Source organism: Poecilia reticulata, linkage group LG7, assembly GCF_000633615.1.
Source record: "Poecilia reticulata strain Guanapo linkage group LG7, Guppy_female_1.0+MT, whole genome shotgun sequence".
NCBI classification, from domain to species: Eukaryota; Metazoa; Chordata; class Actinopteri; order Cyprinodontiformes; family Poeciliidae; genus Poecilia; species Poecilia reticulata.
This window is the reverse complement of record NC_024337.1, coordinates 25,668,313-25,681,400: the sequence shown is the minus strand read 5'-3', so window position 1 is coordinate 25,681,400 and position 13,088 is coordinate 25,668,313. Positions and strand designations below refer to the sequence as shown.

The 13,088-nt window shown below is 37.6% G+C and overlaps 3 protein-coding genes across 4 annotated transcripts in view; 2 read left to right on the top strand and 1 right to left on the bottom strand.

The window, feature by feature from the left end:
• The window catches only part of LOC103467426 (uncharacterized methyltransferase YdaC), a 2,826-nt gene extending 1,608 nt beyond the window's left edge, over positions 1 to 1,218 (bottom strand). The window contains exon 1 of the mRNA XM_008413798.2: positions 1,114 to 1,218. The gene's annotated coding sequence lies outside the window, so the exon portion shown is untranslated. The remainder of the gene's footprint in view (positions 1 to 1,113) is intronic.
• A 266-nt stretch (positions 1,219 to 1,484) lies between these two features.
• On the top strand, positions 1,485 to 6,651 carry etv7 (ETS variant transcription factor 7). 2 transcript variants are annotated; one of them, XM_008413800.2, is made up of 9 exons: positions 1,485 to 1,881; positions 2,062 to 2,200; positions 2,304 to 2,468; positions 2,545 to 2,721; positions 4,784 to 4,903; positions 5,008 to 5,151; positions 5,427 to 5,569; positions 5,690 to 5,790; positions 5,888 to 6,651. In XM_008413800.2, the coding sequence occupies exons 1-9, from the start codon at positions 1,849 to 1,851 to the stop codon at positions 6,075 to 6,077; spliced, it is 1,212 nt and encodes a 403-aa protein (XP_008412022.1). In that variant the 5' UTR covers positions 1,485 to 1,848; the 3' UTR covers positions 6,078 to 6,651. The 2 variants fall into 2 exon arrangements, with proteins under 2 accessions (XP_008412022.1, XP_008412021.1); XM_008413799.2 differs by having other exon boundaries at positions 1,486 to 1,881; positions 4,772 to 4,903.
• Positions 6,652 to 8,195: 1,544 nt separating this feature from the next.
• The window catches only part of pnpla1 (patatin-like phospholipase domain containing 1), a 9,479-nt gene continuing 4,586 nt past the window's right edge, over positions 8,196 to 13,088 (top strand). Inside the window, exons 1-6 of the mRNA XM_008413801.1 lie at positions 8,196 to 8,505; positions 8,588 to 8,820; positions 9,863 to 9,928; positions 10,002 to 10,214; positions 11,030 to 11,090; positions 11,185 to 11,406. Of these exons, the coding sequence (XP_008412023.1) occupies positions 8,298 to 8,505; positions 8,588 to 8,820; positions 9,863 to 9,928; positions 10,002 to 10,214; positions 11,030 to 11,090; positions 11,185 to 11,406 (1,003 nt within the window). The 5' untranslated portion in view covers positions 8,196 to 8,297. The remainder of the gene's footprint in view (positions 8,506 to 8,587; positions 8,821 to 9,862; positions 9,929 to 10,001; positions 10,215 to 11,029; positions 11,091 to 11,184; positions 11,407 to 13,088) is intronic.

Here is a 13,088-nt window from a genome sequence, read left to right as displayed (position 1 = left end):
CACACTTTTCATTTATGTGAAATGAAAAGTTTCATATAAATTAAATCAGTATTTTGTAGTCAGCATTACGGAATGCTGCTGACTACAAAATCAGCATTATGGAAAAATCATCAATAATGCTGAAATATTATGAGTCGACACTTTTTCTTCTAAATGAAAGTAATAATAAGAAATAAAAGTGAATAAAATTTAACAATATAAATTCACAATAGATGCAATTCACTGAAAACCCACACATAAATCTGTCGAGTTCTCTTCTAAGATGCAATTTCTGTTGCTTTATCAAATGTGGTTCCACTGTGCAAACACCATTTTGTGGGTTTTTGGTTGTAAAAAAATACCTTAAAAGACCTGCAGGAAGATTTGTGTTAGAAAAACTTAACATGTTGCTATTTCAGTATTAGGACACTGTACAAATATGCTATTAAATGTTCAAAATTAGCTAAAACAATGTAAGGCTCTTTAAAGTGTTATAATTGTGTATTCATTAATTAATTAACCTGTTATGTTAAGTAAATGTGTTTTGTAATACATGTGTTTTTATGTATGATGTGGGCCCCACTTTATTCACAACATTGGCTATGGGATCCTAATAAACAAACTAAATGTATTTTTGCAGAAAACTTTTTCACTCTTTCTTCAGTAATTTCTTACCAGTTTCTTACTTTTACTTGAGTGAACATATGTTGTGATGCCATGTTGAAATAAATCAGTTGAACTCGATTTTTGGGTTGTCTACCACCTTTGTTTACTTTTATCTGAAAAGAGAACTCTGGACCACTGATTAGCCCAGGTTTTTTTCTTCGTCGTCCAGGTTAAATGCCTCTTATTTTCTTACTTTTGCTTTTTTTTAAAAAACAGAATAACTTAGCAGGATGGTTGATGTACCAGCTAGTTACTCCTAAAAAGACTTGATTTTCAGAGTTTTTTAGCTCTCCGTCTTTAAAGGGATTGGTTTTGAGCAGTGTTCCGTAGGAAGCCCCTTCCAGCTTTTTTTTTTCTTTACTTCTCCTCAACCTGTTGCTAGTAACACCAACATGGCGGCTGTCTTTTTAAGGCTACGTTTAATCCAGCCCGTTCGTCTCGCCTTGCCTTAACATATCACATACTTACTTTCTCTTGCAGAGAAACTCTGTCCAGCTCAAGTGTTTGAGCTCTTCCTGTATTAGAAGAGGAGGAGCAGAAGGACGAGCTCCTCCTGTTCGTGTTTGGTCGACGCAAGCGCGTCGCCTTTCTCTTCCTTTTCACACCCCCACTGCTTTATAGCCACCCTCGTCCTTCTGTTTTTTTGTCTTCACCCTTCATTTTACCAGGAAGTTCCTTGAGATTAAATCTTTTAATCTTTTGCTGTTTTTATTTCGACGGAGAAATGGCATCGGGACACAGAGACAGTTTACAAAAATGAAATGGTTAAAAGGTTACATATAATTAAATGTTTTTTTTCAGTCCCTTCCACTGAAGTTGTTTTTATTATTTAATACGCAAAGGTACGGGGAGGTATAAAACCCTTTACATGTATTATCTAACAAGTTATTTCTTCCATAACTGCCCTGTGGAGCTGTAGTCAGGTTTTTTGGAAAGGTGCGCGATGCCTTCCACCAATGAGCTTGTTTCGCACACACCCCCTGCGGGGATTAGGTTTCTTTCGTTTTCATTTCCCGGAAGGGTCGAATGTGAAAATAGTGCAGTTTGTTTTATTTGTTCATCGACAACATCGTGTTTTCTTTTTTTTTTTAAATGGAGTTTGGAAAGGCGTGACGTATTTTTTTTTTAGTTACTCGAGGAGTCAGCTTATGAGAAAAATAGTCCCGTTTTTCGTGTGCAATCTAAAAGATAAGGGACGTTTACATGGCGAGCGTTTCCCCGTCACCTTTGATCAAGGTAAGTAAAAGTCTCTGGGGCTAAACCTCCGACAATCTAGGTTAAATCAGTTTTAATGTTTTATTAAAACAGACATAGTCAATCTTTAACAGAAGCCAGTTTATGTTTTATTTAAAAAAAAAAAAAAAAGCTTTGTTTTTTTTCTGCACTACCCACTGCGCTTGTTTCCAATATTCTTAGCAAGAAACCAGTCCTTCGGCCATAATGCATGGGAGGGAGGTCAGCTTTCCTCCAGCTGTGCATCACCCTCCCTCAAGTCAACCTCCTTTGCTCAGTCCTCACACTCAGGAGGATCTGTGGCATCTACCTGGAAGACTGAGTGAGATCCATTTTTGACCATCTTAAATGAAATTTATACATATTTTAATTTCTGCCCATAAACAGTTTCGCTGCACCTGTTCAAGTCAGTGTTTTCTTATTAGGAATAAATCCATCTCTGTGGGATAAGGAGGATGTTGCCCACTGGCTCCACTGGGCTCAGAAGGAGTACTCGTTACGCCGACCAGAAAAGGGACACTTTGAGATGAATGGCAGGGCCCTTTGCCTGCTGACAAAAGAAGACTTTAGACGCCGCTGTCCGAGCTCAGGTACAATTTAATGTCTTTTTTTTTCATTATATGTAAAAAATATATATTTAAATAATCTTTGTTGGGTTTCCTCAAGGTGACGTTCTTTATGAGATCCTTCAATGTGTAAAGCAACAAAGGAGGAGTGTTGTCTGCCAGTCCCCTAATGTTTCTGCTCCGGCGGCGGGTGGACACATTCAGGCTCCGGTCAGCAGCCAGATACCTTCTCACTCTGTCCAAGAGCCACAGTCTGCCATAGTCAGTGGGAGCCCAGGTCAGAAAAATGGACTTCTAGTCTCTTTTGGTTTTAGCCACACTAGAAATGTCTTTTGAACTTTTTTTTTTTTACTAAGTGAATTGCACTTTGTAAGTAACAGTTAGTAACATTTGCAAATCAAAACCTGAATTGTGACTTGTAAAATTTTGTACCCCTCTTTAGACTTTATCACAACTTTTTTACCTTGCAACCACAAACTTCAGTGTATTTCATCTGGGCTTTATGTGATGGACCAACACAACGTAGTGCAACATTTTCTAACTCAAATAGTTACGTATCCAAAACATTATGTGTATTCATTAAGAAAACTAATGCTAACACACCATCTTTACTTTGAAACATGGAGGTAGCACAGTAATGTTGGGCGCTTCTTTTTGGCAGGAACACAGAAGCTGAGCTGAGCCGATGCAAACAAGTATTAAGATAAACACAGAACCATGTGGGGAAAAATCATATTAAAGATTGCAAAAAAAAAAAAAAAAAAAGATTAGAGTGGTCACAGTCAGTAAGGACAACAACCCCAAACATAGAGCAAGAGGTCCAAGGTAATGGGGTTTGAATGACCAAGTAAAAGCTCAGACATATGTTCAGCTGGCGAGGCCACTGTTGTTTACAGATGCTCTTCATCTAGCATTAGTTTGAACTATTTTGCAAAGAATGGACAAGAATTTTAGCTGGATGTGCAAAGCTGGGAGATACATAACCTAGAAGGGAAAGCTGGTTCTTCAAAGCATTCACTAAAAAGGGCGACGAATACAAATGCATATCACAGTTTTTGGATACTTATTTGTAAAACAAAAAAAAGTGCCTTGTTTTACCTTTCTTTTCCTCCAAACATATGCACTATTTTGCATAAGTTAGCTAGCCAATAAAATCCTTTTTTGGTTCGTAGCATGGTGAAATTTGAAAAGGCTTGATGCTTATGCGAAGTTTTCCAAAGCTAAATTTGTTCTCCTTATCAGGAGTAATGTGTTCAGCTTGGAATTTCTTCAGTTGCATTTTGGCAAGCACAGACAAGAAAAACTAAATCCAAATTACAGCATATAAAAAAAAGCGTCTTAAGGAGCTTTAGGGTGGCATTTACCAAACAGTAATTTTAGAAATAAGGAGATCCAGCTGTATGATCACACCATACTAAAGTCAGATCAAAATCCGGAAAAGAAACTTAGTAGAAAATTATGCAACATGTAAAAAAAAAAAAGGAATGCAGTGAAGCATTTGCAGAAAGTTGTGCAACCAAGTATATATTCTTGTAGAAAGAAAGACAGTACGGCGAAACAAGTACTATAAATTCAGTGTGCTCAAATTCAATATTTGTTTTTGGTTTGGTGCCTATCAAATCAGACTTGTTTATTCTAGAGTGTGATGGCTAGGAGACTTTCTGCTCAACATGTCTCAACACACTGAGGCTGCCTTCATGCTCTTTCTTGCTGCATTTGTGAAGAAGAGTCAAATCAAATTGCCTTATCTCTGCCACTTACCGTCACGAGTATCAAGAACTCATTTTTTACTTTCATTTAATGCTTTTTCCTTCAGCAAGTTATTGACGCAGGTGTTGCAAAATGCCTCCAAATAATGTTATATGTTACCGTTTTTAATTGTAGTGTAGTAGTGAATTTATTTAGTTATCACAACTCTTTTGACCATTTTGTTCAAAAAGAAAAGTGTTAACTCAAATACCAGTAACGTATGAGCTGCCTAATTCATAAATCTGAACATGAGTGCAGTTGAGCCACATGCATTCCTGTTCTTTGACTAAAACCACAAAAGGGTGATTTCCATTCTAGGAAGACGGATGTGTGCTGATGGGAGGTAGCTGCATGGATAGTTGGTATAACCTCACAACTCCATCGTCTTCCTTTTTGTTTTGGCTTTATTCGATGCCTTACAGAGCCCCGTGTAAACCGATGAGAAAATATCTTTTTTACGTTAAACTTGAAATTGATGTTTGATAACTCCTGTTCATGTAAAATTTTGAAGCTGTTCCACGGCATTGGTTTTACTTTCTGTTTAGCTTTTCACATTTCCTCATATTTCACTCTGACAGTTTTCCTTGCAGTCACTGCTGCAGCGCCTACAGCTGTTGTAGCTACTGCGAGCAATCAGCCTGAGCCCATTTCTCCTCCCAGAGAGCGCCCGCCTGTTTTTTACCCTTACTCTGCGCCGCTCACTCATAACAGTGAGTATTTAAAAACACAACTATTCCAGAAGTACTGGAATTCTCTGTCCTGCTGTATTGACCAATATTTTTTGTTTTATCTCTTTACTTTGCCTCTCTCATAGTTGGTTCAGCAGCTGTGTGTGCTTTACCTCCAAACCAAATTCAATCACTTCCTCTAAAAGAAAGCGTGATACAGGAACCTCTCAACCTATCCAGCCGAGAGAGGCCGAGGAGCCCACTGCACAAAGCCAATGGACGCATACCAGGTACTGTCAACTTGGTTTGAAGAGCTGAACAATGATCTTAAGTTGCTTATGTGGCCTCCAAACTTCTCGAATCTCAATCCATCAATCATACATACAAAGGAGGACATGGCGAATAATAAAGTCTGATCCATGCAGGTTTCACCTTTGAACTTGCAATATTTTGGTATCAGACACCACATCACACATTCAAGGGTCCAAATCTATGTCTTTTGTGTCCTGGGGATATCTACAATGGGTGAAAGAAGCTTAAACAGACATAATTTGTGTTTGGCCAGAGTGCAGACTGCTGTGGGACTACGTGTATCAGTTGCTGTGTGACGATCGTTACCAAGACTACATTCGGTGGGAAGATCCCGACACACACGTATTCAGGGTGGTTGACCCCAATGGACTGGCGCGCCTCTGGGGAAACCACAAGGTGAGTCACCAGATCTTGACCTCATGAGGAAATTGAACAGATTAAGGAAAAGCAGGGCACACAGAACTGTCATATCAAGCAGTGCAGACTTTTTTAGTGACGTCTTTATTCCATTGACAGAACCGAGACAACATGACCTATGAGAAAATGTCTCGGGCTTTGCGGCACTACTACAAGCTGAACATCATCCAGAAGGAGCGAGGACAAAAACTCCTGTTCAGGTCTCTGGTGTTTTAGCTTTTTTCACCATCATGCTATTTTCTCCTCTCAAAAACCTAGCAATATCATGCTTACTCTTTTCCCATTGATTCCCCTCAGGTTTCTGAAACTCCCCCAAGACATCAGGAAACACCAAATTGACACATCCGGGTCCCCTGAGCATACACCACCTCAGGATGTGGACTTTGCAGACAGCAGTCCTTTGCAGGATCTCAGTGACGATCACTTTGAGGTTTCGCCTGACCGAGCATCTCCACAGCCTCCCCCGACTGGCGCTCCAGTGGGATAGAGAAGAATAACATACAGCTTTAAATATTCAGGCAGAACAAATAAATATATATATTTTTGACAGTTTCGGTTTTGAAAATGATCCATGCTTGTACAGATTGACTTGAATATTCTAGATGTTTTCTGAGGTTGCATTATGTGCTGTTCATCATTTTACATGTGAATGAACACTAACATTCAGGTGAAAAGAAATATCTTGATTCATCCATAAAATCATTGTAGCACATGTAGGTTTTTTAAACACAATCACAACATGATTTCTGGGTTTATCTTCACAAACCACCCCAGTCTGGTATATAAATGATAGCTGAAGCAGGGGCTAACTGTGATCAAACAAAATTTCTGCTGGTTCTGTTTCTGTTTTTTTATATATATATAATGAAGAATTTGTTTTTGTGAGAGTTTTGGATGTTTGCTTTGCTTTATGAAAATAAATGTTTTATATGATAGTCAAAATTTCTATTGCTGTTCATAAACACAGAAAGTTACCAAAACGTAGTGCCTTGAAAAAGTATTCACAACACTTGAACTGCTGCCGCCATGTTTTACAATAAAGTTGGAAACTATTAGCTTTCCACCATTTATAACATTTTGAATGTATCCCAAAAAGTAAAGTTTAGTTATGGGGATTATGGGGATCTTTAAATGAGCTGCACAGTGGTGCAGTTGGTAGAGCTGTTGCCTTGCAGCAAGAAGGTTCTGGGTTCGATTCCCGGCCCCGGTCTTTCTGCATGGAGTTTGCATGTTCTCCCTGTGCATGCGTGGGTTTTCTCCGGGTACTCCGGTTTCCTCCCACAGTCCAAAAACATGACTGTCAGGTTAATTGGCCTCTCCAAATTGCCTCTAGGTGTGAGTGTGTGCGTGCATGGTTGTTTGTCCTGTGTTGCCCTGCGACAGACTGGCGACCTATCTAGGGTGACCCCGCCTCTGGCCAGGTACGCTAGCTGGAGAGGCACCAGCACCCCTCCCGACCCCACTGAGGGACAAGAGTGTAAAGAAAATGGATGGGAAGCTTTAAATATGTCTTCCCATGGCTTTCTGGAAACAACAAAGGTTGGCATCCTAAACACTCTAAATCTCTGTAGCTTCCCCAGATACACTATGGGACTCCTACTTGATTCTCCGAGTGAAGTTCTCCTAGCTCCAATCAGAGAATGATGATTGTCCATTCTTCCTGTCAAGAATGGACATTTCTTGTCAGGTTTGCAGTTCAGCCAAACTTTCTACTTCTGATATTTTCAAAGCTTAGAATAATGTTTTCTAACCTACACCTTTATGAAACTTTTCCACAACTTTATGACCTGTCAATTGTTCTCAAACAAACTTAATGATTTCATAGACATGGGTTTCAAAATGAAATTAAACACAGTCAAAGTGTTTCATTAGGAGGTGACTTCTGAATGTAGCAGGTTGCACAGGATTTTACACAGAGATAACAGAATAAAAGGTGTGCATGCCACACGTTAGACTTTTATTGTCTATCTTTTACCCTTTACAAATTGAAAGCATTTCTTGGGGTATGAATACTTTTAGAGGGCATCATATCATACAGCATCATTTACTAAAATGAAAATAACAAAATCTGTCTTTGCAGATGGGGAAAAGATCTCCCTTTACACTCTGTTGTTTAGCAGTGTGTCGAAGTTGTACCTGCAGGGGATGCTGTGGAAGTGCTTTGGTTCAGCTGTTACCTGGCTATTTTCTTTCGCTCTCTTTTTTTTGGGATTTGTGTGTGTTTTGTGAAAATTGCAAGTTGCACTAATGGTCTTTAAATCCCCTCAAAGCAAAGAAAAAAAACTGTTTGAATTTGGTTTGAAAAGAAGTAGGAAATTAAGGAAAATCTAAATGAAATAAACACTAAAGACATTGCATGTATTTTTGAGTGTGTTTTGCAGAAATAAACTATTGTAGATATCTATTTGGTGTATATCAGTCATAAGCCTATAATTTGTATGTAACAGTATAATGAACTTAAGGACTGAAAGTGTCTTATGACTTAAACAAGAAGGCCTAGAAACTGCCAAATCACATGGCCATAACCAAAACGATGTGTCCAATCGGAACGTATTTAAAAACTCTGCCTGACTCGCCCTCAAACACTTTTGACTGAACTCTTCATACATGCATGTTCCAACTTGGTATCTTTCATTTGCTGTTGACTCTCTAATGCCGATTAGATTAATGCTGATAAATAATTATTAGGTTGTTGACACTTTGCAAGATGCCCCACAGTATCTCCAGCTCTCACTTTCGTGAGGTTCCTTATGATATTTCCTTCTCCGGGTCTGGATTCCTGGCTACCTACCAGTTCGGGGTTGTTCTGTGCTTCCTGAAGCACACACCCTGGATCCTCCAAGCGGCCCCCCACATCCTCGGTGCATCTGCCGGATCCGTGGTAGCAGCTGCGGTTGTCTGTAAAATCAACCCAGGTAAGTGAATTTGTTGATTGTTCTAAATTTACTTTGCTATTTGTGACTATGACTTTAACCTCAGTGTTATTTCACGTCACAGCTACCATTCGGGATGAGATCATCCTTTTTGTCAAACAGGTGATGGCTGCCCCACTTGGACCACTGAACCCTTCAGTCAATGTTTTCAAGTGGTTGGAAAATGTTTTGCGCAAGCACCTTCCTTCGGATGCACACCATTTTGCAAGTGGCCGCCTTGGTGTTGCTGTGACACGACTGTCAGATGGGAAGCACCTCATCATATCAGAATTTCAGTCCAAAGAAGATGTAGTGAATGTAAGTTTGTGCTCCTGCAAAATATTTTTTCTCTAATAATATATTATTAGCATTAACAATAATAGTGGTATACTGCATTCTATTTAATGGTTTATTGTGGAAACCATTAATTAGATTGCAGTACAGTCCATGTATTGCAATCTCTCTTTATAACGTGTCTATGTAATGTGTCTCTTTACACACTGTACTGTAAGGAGACACATAAGCTAACTACCAACATACCCTTATGTTTTAACTGTCTGATATTCAATCACACTTTAAAAGTGATTTTTTATGAAATCAAATGTTTCTTTAATCAAATAATTCAGAATTGCCAAAATTATTTCTATTTGCTAGTTAAAAAAATGGTTATAATAATAATAATAATAATAATAATAATAATAATAATAATAATAATAATAATAATAATAATAATTTTTATTATTATATTTTTATTTTTTTCTTCTTCTTTTTTTAATTTTTTATTTTTTAAGAAAAACTTGGCATTATTCTTTTCAAAGTCAGAAGTTAAGCCCGTTTTTGTTTCCTCTGGCAACAAAATATTTAGGCTTGTTCATGTCTGATGCCTGAAGGCGTCGATCTTTGAGCCACCCTTCGTTGTAGGTTGGCACCATTTCACAAATGATGATGTAAAACTTTCTCCACTGTGGACAGTTTCACAAAATCCAATTTTTTTTAGCTTAATATCAAGTTATATTGTTATTCTCTCATCAAAATAATACCTGGAATATTGCTTTGGTTCTTTCATGCATGGTTGAGTATGAATCTCCTAAGAATGGCTGTAAACGGCATAATGGAAAAGTGTTTTTGTGATGATGTCTTAAGAGACTCACATTTCTTTTAAGTTATGTAAAACAACTGAAAGTATCATAGTTACTTGATTGCGCAAGAAAACAAAATGCATGACTTTGTCCCTTTAAAGCACAAAATTGATGACATTTATATCCTCCAATCATACATTGATGAATGTATGAAATTTCCAACAAATCTATATGTGCTGTGTTTGTTGGCTAATAGTTACTTGTTGTGTGTTGTGTTCTAGGCTCTCCTGTGTAGCTGTTTTGTGCCTGGATATTGTGGCTTTCTGCCTCCGGCCTTCAACGGAGTGGTGAATATTTCAGAAGAATTCCCAAACTTATTCCAGGAATTTGCTTAGTCACAAGGTTGTCATGTTTCAACAGCACTACATTGATGGTGGCTTGAGTGGATTCCAGCCCTTGCTCTCTGAGTCGTCCAACCACACACTAACTGTATGCCCGTTCTCTGGAGAAGCTGATATATGTCCAGCTGATCCTCCATGTGTGATGGACCTGGTAGCTTCTGGAACATTTCTTAAGGTCAACATGGCTAACACCTTCAGAATCATCAATGGTCTTTACCCTGTGACTTTAGAGGTGAGATGCTGTATTGGACTTTTTCTTTTTGATAGATAGAAGTTGTATTTTTTGCATTGCTAATGTGTTGTACAGTAGTCTTACTGAATGACATTCAGAGAGTTCAGTAGTCAGAAATCTTACTTGTCTGTGTTTTATTCTAATGAATTGCCAGCAACTTTTTTCAATTACCCCCCTGTAGCAAACAATAATATAATGCTGGACAATAATCACATTATCCTAACATCCTAACACAACTGCAAAAAATATTTTATTTCCACAAAATCCACTATTTATACATAATTAAAATGCTTATTAATTTCATTACATTTCCTAAGACTTAGGAAAATCTAATTAGGATTCTTTTTTTTTCTAAAAAGTTATGTCGAAATAGTACCTATGGCTTTCAACTTAGTAACTTGGCTTAACTACATTATTGACACGGTATTACACTATTAATTTAATACAAAACACAAAATGGCCAAAAGTATTACGTTACTTAGTAGTATTTATATCAATGACCATCATTACAAAATTAGTTTTGACACTCCACTCTCTGTTCATTTAACAAGACTAAGGTACACACACACATTTTCACTTCAGGTTAGCAGGTGAACTTTCCACAACGTCAGTATATATTTGTGTCGAGTTAAATTCCCTTGATACAAACAGTTGGAAACCCCTTATGTATCTAAGCGTAGTAACCATGTCATACAAACATGCATTATTTTTAAAAGAGAGATCTAACTTGGTTTTGGTCTTTGAAAACATATGCAGCTACTGACACATGGATGTCATATTGCCCCTATAGTTACACTGTTTGTTTACCCTTGTAGGCTGCAGAACAAGCCTTCAATTTTGGCTACAAAGATGCCATCAACTTCCTTCAGAGCAATGGTGAGTCAAGTTCAAAATGAAATGCTTTAAGTTTACAGAGCATTTAATTTCTGTATGAGAGAAAAATCATTGATGCATTTATTTTCTATTTTAGATGTTGCTCTCGCTAAGATAGGGCATAGTGTATCCCACGGGTCCTCAAATGGTAACTCCACCAGTCCAAAGACGTCCAAAGTAGAGGAGCAGAAGATGAAAGGAGGGGAACAAACCGAACTGAAAACATCTTTCAAGGAACACAGAATCATGCAAATGTTCAGCTCCACCGTGCAAGAACCCAGTGAAGATCCTCTTCACCATTTTCACTTAATGAAGAATGGTAAGGTTGTCACTAAGCACAAGCAATCATCGTTAGCAGCTAATTGATTAATGTTCAAATTTACTTAATTCTTTAGCCAAACAAGAGTTATCTGTAAGCCATACGGTGCACATTTATGGTAAAAAACGATAAAATACCAACAGTTACTGACTGTAATATTCAAAGCATTAAATTACCGTAGAAAATATGTGGAATTATCATAACTCAATAAACATATATCCCAAGTAATTTTGACAGTCATGAAATGTAGAAAATACAGTAATATATTGTAAAAATATAAGTAAAGTTCATAGAAAAATATTGTAATATTGCCGGCAGTTAATTACCCTAAACTTAACAGTACTAATCAGCCAAAATTACAAATTTTGCTGATATTTATATCTACAATGTAAAACCGTAAATGAGACTGCAAAAGTAATTTTTACAAAGAATAGAATGGTTGTGTGATATTTTGGTTTCTTTTTTAAAAGTTCCTTTAATACACCAAGATGAAATCTCAACAGTAGACCAGGCATCAATCTGGCAACCCACTGATTGCAAAGCAAACTCCTACAGCCAACGCCACCATCATTTATGAGAATATTTGATTAAATTATGTATCTGGGATCAATTTTATGCCGACTGATTATGCTGATTATGTGAACTTCTCTGCTTTTCCCCCGTTGTAATTTGCTTTAATCGTGTTGATCAAAATGTGTTGAACGTATCTCTCTTGAATTATCTCAACTTCCAAAACAGCATAAGTTCATTGTGTAAGTCTTAACATGCATAAGTCTTGAAGTTGTCATAATGTCAATCATATTTTAATTATTTACATTAGATTTTTTTTCTAAATCGGTCCTGAATTGGTAAATTACTCCCAAGTGAGACCCGAGTTTCTCTAACAGGTMAATGTATGAACCATTAGCTCAACCAACGATCAACCAGTATTCTGAAGCAGATTGAAGGTGCATCTTGTGAACCATCAGTTGGCAACAATATGGTCTAGATAGCCAGAACACAACACAATGTTACATTTCTGAGAACTGATGAACAAGTATCTGGACAGAATGAACAGCCAGAGAGAAGAAGAGGAGTGAGGCTAAGGAGGAAATAGTTGGGAGGGAAGCAGAAGAAGAGTCAGAAGAGGCTGAGGACATTTGCCAGTTTCCATCAGTCCAACATCAGGATATGGTTTGCGACCCACAACAAGATGCTGATGGAGGTTCTCCCACCCTAGTGTTCATTCCTTAACCCCACTGAGGAACCTTTGTCAGCATGACGATGGAAATTAAAATGTAATGTAATTTCTACAGCACTGTTCAGTTTTCCATGAGGAGATTGTCCTATGGTTACTTTTCTCCTTTTTTGTTCTCTGCTTTTTCTTTCTGAATCACCATGGCATGGTCCGTCAATAAATTACAGCAAAAGCGTAAATGTAAATTTTGTAGTCTCTTCCCATGACTAATAAATTTGACCGTCTTATCTGTACATAGAGAAACTATAACTTATTATTTTGAGTCACTGATATGTTACCTGACAGAATTTTGAGAGCTGAACTAAGGATTTTGCAAACAAACGCTGTTTTTTGCTGTTTCTACAGATTGTTTTGAGAAATGCGCTTACTGTTTTGTAAATGCCAACAATGACTTGAGAAATGCACCAAAAGTGACTGAGAAAAACTAACATAGCATAAATTGTCT